The 5,835-nt window shown below is 50.4% G+C and overlaps 1 protein-coding gene across 4 annotated transcripts; it reads right to left on the bottom strand.

Moving 5' to 3' along the window:
* LOC143475988 (syncoilin-like) lies at window positions 1-5,804 on the bottom strand. Of its 4 annotated transcripts, XM_076973892.1 has the most exons (7): window positions 5,672-5,804; window positions 5,388-5,517; window positions 4,075-4,825; window positions 3,387-3,589; window positions 3,021-3,228; window positions 2,754-2,878; window positions 1-163 (listed from the first exon to the last, which is right to left on the bottom strand). In XM_076973892.1, exons 3-7 carry the CDS (start codon window positions 4,693-4,695, stop codon window positions 136-138), a joined length of 1,185 nt encoding a protein of 394 aa, XP_076830007.1. In that variant the 5' UTR covers window positions 4,696-4,825; window positions 5,388-5,517; window positions 5,672-5,804; the 3' UTR covers window positions 1-135. The 4 variants fall into 4 exon arrangements, with proteins under 4 accessions (XP_076830007.1, XP_076830006.1, XP_076830008.1 ...); XM_076973891.1 differs by lacking the exons at window positions 5,388-5,517; window positions 5,672-5,804 and adding an exon at window positions 4,932-5,381; XM_076973893.1 differs by lacking the exons at window positions 5,388-5,517; window positions 5,672-5,804 and having other exon boundaries at window positions 4,126-5,381.
* Window positions 5,805-5,835: the final 31 nt, after the last annotated feature.

Consider the following 5,835-nt stretch of genomic DNA (forward strand, 5'->3'; position numbering starts at 1 on the left):
TGCTCGTTCAAGGGCTGTGGTTTATTGGCCAATGAGAAACTCCGCCTCCTTGACATTAGGAAACACTGAGTATCTGTGGCTTTTCCCAAACTGACACTGCAGATCGGGCATTTTCCATCTCTTCATTTGATGAATCTAATCCCCAGTGTACCCTAAACACCTCCTGTAAACACACATGCAACCACACCTCAGAAACAACTACAATTTTCCAACATTCTCATTGTGTGTAATACGTGGAGTATGTTGTCTGTATGCCCAGAACCACATAGACGAGGTGATAAACAGCCCAAGGATATATGGTGTGTGCATGCTTCATTTTTTTTCTCCAGCAGCCTGTGTGAACATGCTTTCAGTTTCAAAGATCTCATCATCTGCAGAGGAGATTCCCACACTCCTCAGTACAGTGGAGTTTTGGCCTGGGTTTGGAGCGGGGAGTGTGGAGTACAGACCTGTATAAGGAGGGGGAGTGGAGTGCAGACCTGTTTAAGGAGGGGAGTGTGGAGAATACACATGTTTAAGGAGGGGAAGTCTGGAGAATACACCTGTTTAAGGAGGGGGGTGTGGAGTACAGACCTCTTTAAGGAGGGGAGTATGGAGAATACACCTGTTTAAGGAGGGGGGGTGGAGTACAGACCTGTTTAAGGAGGGAGAGTGTGGAGAATACACCTGTTTGGGGGGGGGGGGGGGGGGGGGGGGAGTACAAACATGTTTAAGGAAGGGGTGTGTGGAGTATAGACCTGTTTAAGGAGGGGGGGGTGTGGAGTACAGACCTGTTTAAGGAGGGGATGTGTGGAGAATACACCTGTTTAAGGAGGGGGAGTGTGGAGTACAGACCTGTTTAAGGAGGGGAGTGTGGAGTACAGACCTGTTTAAGGGGGGTGTGTGGAGTATAGACCTGTTTAAGGAGGGGAGTGTGGAGTATAGACCTGTTTAAGGAGGGGGGGGGTGTGGAGTACAGACCTGTTTAAGGAGGGGAGTGTGGAGTACAGACCTATTTAAGGAGGGGGTGTGTGGAGAATACACCTGTTTAAGGAGGGGGAGTGTGGAGAATACACCTGTTTAAGGAGGGGGAGTGTGGAGTACAGACCTGTTTAAGGAGGGGAGTGTGGAGTACAGACCTGTTTAAGGAGGGGAGTGTGGAGTACAGACCTATTTAAGGAGGGGGTGTGTGGAGAATACACCTGTTTAAGGAGGGGGAGTGTGGAGAATACACCTGTTTAAGGAGGGGGAGTGTGGAGTACAGACCTGTTTAAGGAGGGGAGTGTGGAGTACAGACCTGTTTAAGGAGGGGAGTGTGGAGTACAGACCTGTTTAAGGGGGGGTGTGTGGAGTATAGACCTGTTTAAGGAGGGGAGTGTGGAGAATACACCTGTTTAAGGAGGAGGAGTGTGGAGTACAGATCTGTTTAAGGAGGGGAGTGTGGAGTACAGACCTGTTTAAGGGGGGGGGTGGAGTATAGACCTGTTTAATGAGGGGAGTGCAGAGAATACACCTGTTTAAGGAGGGGGAGTGTGGAGAATACACCTGTTTAAGGAGGGGGAGTGTGGAGTACAGACCTGTTTAAGGAGGGGAGTGTGGAGTACAGACCTGTTTAAGGAGGGGGTGTGTGGAGTATAGACCTGTTTAAGGAGGGGAGTGTGGAGAATACACCTGTTTAAGGAGGAGGAGTGTGGAGTACAGACCTGTTTAAGGAGGGGAGTGTGGAGTACAGACCTGTTTAAGGAGGGGAGTGTGGAGTACAGACCTGTTTAAGGAGGGGGAGTGTGGAGTACAGACCTGTTTAAGGAGGGGAGTGTGGAGTACAGACCTGTTTAAGGAGGGGGTGTGTGGAGTATAGACCTGTTTAAGGAGGGGAGTGTGGAGAATACACCTGTTTAAGGAGGAGGAGTGTGGAGTACAGACCTGTTTAAGGAGGGGAGTGTGGAGTACAGACCTATTTAAGGAGGGGGTGTGTGGAGAATACACCTGTTTAAGGAGGGGGAGTGTGGAGAATACACCTGTTTAAGGAGGGGGAGTGTGGAGTACAGACCTGTTTAAGGAGGGGAGTGTGGAGTACAGACCTGTTTAAGGGGGGTGTGTGGAGTATAGACCTGTTTAAGGAGGGGAGTGTGGAGAATACACCTGTTTAAGGAGGAGGAGTGTGGAGTACAGACCTGTTTAAGGAGGGGAGTGTGAAGTACAGACCTGTTTAAGGAGGGGGGGGTGGAGTATAGACCTGTTTAATGAGGGGAGTGCAGAGAATACACCTGTTTAAGGAGGGGGAGTGTGGAGAATACACCTGTTTAAGGAGGGGGAGTGTGGAGTACAGACCTGTTTAAGGAGGGGAGTGTGGAGTACAGACCTGTTTAAGGAGGGGGTGTGTGGAGTATAGACCTGTTTAAGGAGGGGAGTGTGGAGAATACACCTGTTTAAGGAGGAGGAGTGTGGAGTACAGACCTGTTTAAGGAGGGGAGTGTGGAGTACAGACCTGTTTAAGGAGGGGCAGTGTGGAGTACAGACCTGTTTAAGGAGGGGGAGTGTGGAGTACAGACCTGTTTAAGGAGGGGGAGTGTGGAGTACAGACCTGTTTAAGGAGGGGAGTGTGGAGTACAGACCTGTTTAAGGAGGGGGAGTGTGGAGTACAGACCTGTTTAAGGAGGGGGAGTGTGGAGTACAGACCTGTTTAAGGAGGGGGAGTGTGGAGTACAGACCTGTTTAAGGAGGGGGAGTGTGGAGTACAGACCTGTTTAAGGAGGGGAGTGTGGAGTACAGACCTGTATAAAGCAGTCTTGGTAGTGAGGCAATCATTCAGCTCAGCCAGTTGCTGGTTGGTGCTGATCTGCACCTGAAGCTCTGTTTTCAGGCCCCGTATTCTGTCCTCTAGAGCTGATACAGTCTCCTGGCGAACAAGGTAAAAGAATATTCATCCTTCACCGTCCCTCGTTACTGATTGTGTCATCAACGAGATGTAGATTGCAGAAGGTTTCTAAGAAAGCAAGCTTCTTCCCACTGTCACACACACATGGTGTCCTGGGCCTTACTCTGTGCAAGGCCAGGCTGTCTCTCCTCTCCTGATCCATCAGGCCAGTCTTCCGCTGCAGACGCGCTCTCTCCAGCTCCAGCCTCTGGGTCTCCAGCATCAGTGGACGGAGACGGCCCTTCAGGTTCTGCCCCACTTCCCTGGTCTTCTGCAGGGTGACCTCAACCGCCTGCCTCTTGCTCATCAAGGCCATCAGCCTTGGCTCGTACCTGTTTATATAAAAAATGGCCTTTCCGTCGGTCATACAGATTTTCCTTTCTTTCTTATTTTGGTAAAGGCCGTATGATCTGTTTAGCTGAAACATCTAAAGAGGTTCATGTTGCTAACTGGAGTGTGTGTGCTGATGGTTCCTCCCCTCTGCTCTCACCAGTTGTCCAGGCTGGTCATGCTGGTGCGGGTGTGTCGTGCGAGGTCGGCCGCGGCCCAGCGGCAGTGCGAGAGGTCGCTCATGGCCCGCGGCCGGCCCGAGCCCTGCGCCCGCTCCACCAGTGCGGCCACCGCGCGAGGGTGCTCCTTCCGCATACACTCCAGCTCCTGCAGGTGCTCCAGAACCTCCGCCTGCAGCTCCTCCTGTGCACCAGGGTGGGGTTTGTTCATTTTTAAAAATCAAATATTTATTAAAGGATTATAATAATGTTTGGCCAAGCCAAGGACAAATGAATATTAATAATGGAGAGACGAGCATACGTTTTAAGAGAAATAGCGAGTGTAAATGAATAAGTTGCTTCATATGTACTGACATGTATGAACATATACATAACGGCAAAGTTTATGCAGTTGCAAGAACAGAAAAGGGGCGGGGAAGAGGAAGACGGGAGTGGCGCTAGCGTGGGAGTGTTTCCTCAAAACGTAAAGAGCACAAAAACGTAGCAGGCATGGGGAGGCAGGGGCCAGCGCGGCTAACTGATCGCCATGTTTCAACACACCTACTGAAGCTGGACGTTAAACCAAAAAAAGGTGTGTTTGAACAAGACAATCACTGAGCTGCTCTGGACTCTGACCCTTCAGGACAGGAGTCCCATGATTTCCCATGATGCCTGTGTGTTGCCGCCAACCTGCTCCAGGGCGAGCTGGGCCACCTGGTACTGTTGCGCTGCCAGGGTCACCTGACTCTGGACGCACTCCCTGGCGGTGGCGAACAGCTGCTTCTTCACGCGTGCCACGTCCTCCTGCATACGCTGCTTCCGCAGGAGAGCCCGGGCCAGGTCTGTACGTGCCTGCACCACCAGCGTCCGCAGGGCCGCGGCCGCCCGTGCCAGGACCTCCTCCTCCACCAGCAGCTCCCGCACCAGCTCCTCCCGCCTCCACTGCAGGCGGGCCGTCTCCTCTATACACGCCTTGAAGGAGCGCACCGCCTCCTCGTCCACGCGCCACTGAGTGAGAGCCCCGCTGTGCTGTGCGGGACCGTCCCAGGCGGGACGTCCCGCCGGTGTCTCGCTCTGCTCTGGAGGTTCCGCAGTCTGACAGTCTCTGCTGCATGGTGTTTCCTCTCCCGTGAGGCTTCTGTCTGAATCAACAACCCCTCCTGAAGAACATCTCCTTTCTGACTCCTCTCCCTCCACCCAGGACCTCTCGCACCGCTGCCGTCCTACACTCCTGCTGTCGGAGTCCACGTCCTCACAGCCCTGCACGTCCATCTCCATCTCCATTTGCTCCTCCCCCTTCTGTGACATCATCTTAGGCTTTATGGCGCTTGAATTTCAAACTTTTGAAATTGTAATTCTGACCTCTCAGAAGACATGGAAGGCTGTCCTGAAGGATCCAGCATGTATCCAGTCACATTTGCCTTTCAGCAGAGGCATGACCCTTTCAAAATGCACAAATTACACATTTCTCTGGCATTTACACAAAACCATGATGTGACCTTGCGCACACACACAAATAAAATACTATCTGCTCAGCTGTCTCTTACCAGTGTGGCTCCAAGCAAACACTCACTGTCTTGAGACTGTTGCACTGTTTGTGTTTATAAATAATTGCAGGAATTGGGGGGGTCAGCAAAAGCTCCATCCACTTCAACAAGCCTGGTCTGGTTGTGAGTCCCTCCCTCTCACACACACACACACACACACACACACACACACACACACACACACACACACACACACTGGGGGTAGGGCCAGCTAATACTTGTTTATATTTAGCTTTATGATGTCCACTATGAGTTAGCAAAAGTTGCTGCACTTGCTCAAGTACACTCAAACCAAAACCCACAACTTCTGCTCCAACGTATGAAAATATTTAGGAAAGTACAAGAAGCGTAATATGAGCTAATATGATCAAGGTGTATTTACAATGTTATCATGAAGTCTCTGACTGCATTGTAAGAGTGGTACAGTGGATAAGAGTTGTAGATAAGGTCACCTACTGATTCTCTTCTTCTCACGTTCTGATAAGATCCACTAGTGATTCAAAAACGTATTACAATCTTTCGTACCATCGTTCCTTTTGATCAGTTTGTCCTTTATATAATTCCATTTATGAAGGACTGCAATACTCTATTATAGAAACGAAACAATTTATAACTAAGACAGTTCAGGGACGAATTTAGGCTGAACGGTATCACTCTGTCAAATTAATTTGGGGCACGAGATGGCGATAGTGAGTGACCAATCTCTTTAAAATGACTGGAAACTCCCCTTACGTTCTCACCTGTTAGTCGGGAACCACATCAGGTATCCTAAGCGTCAGACTCTGAGCAAAACCCCGAAGTCTCTGTCTCACGATGTGAGATAAATCTCACTCTGTATTTAATACAGTGTGGCGAATAGCTCAATTCTTGACGATCTTTCTGAACTCCCAACACTACGGACATG

Source organism: Brachyhypopomus gauderio, chromosome 15, assembly GCF_052324685.1.
Source record: "Brachyhypopomus gauderio isolate BG-103 chromosome 15, BGAUD_0.2, whole genome shotgun sequence".
In the NCBI taxonomy this organism is placed as follows: domain Eukaryota; kingdom Metazoa; phylum Chordata; class Actinopteri; order Gymnotiformes; family Hypopomidae; genus Brachyhypopomus; species Brachyhypopomus gauderio.

Bases quoted from the DNA above. Each gene is read 5' to 3' on its own strand.
- LOC143475988 (XM_076973892.1), bottom strand. From the start codon at position 4,695: ATGATGTCACAGAAGGGGGAGGAGCAAATGGAGATGGAGATGGACGTG. The intron at 3,229-3,386 runs GTGAGAGCAGAG...TTATATAAACAG, and splicing joins ATGACCAGCCTGGACAACTG to GTACGAGCCAAGGCTGATGG. The intron at 2,879-3,020 runs GTAAGGCCCAGG...CTTGTTCGCCAG, and splicing joins ACAGCCTGGCCTTGCACAGA to GAGACTGTATCAGCTCTAGA.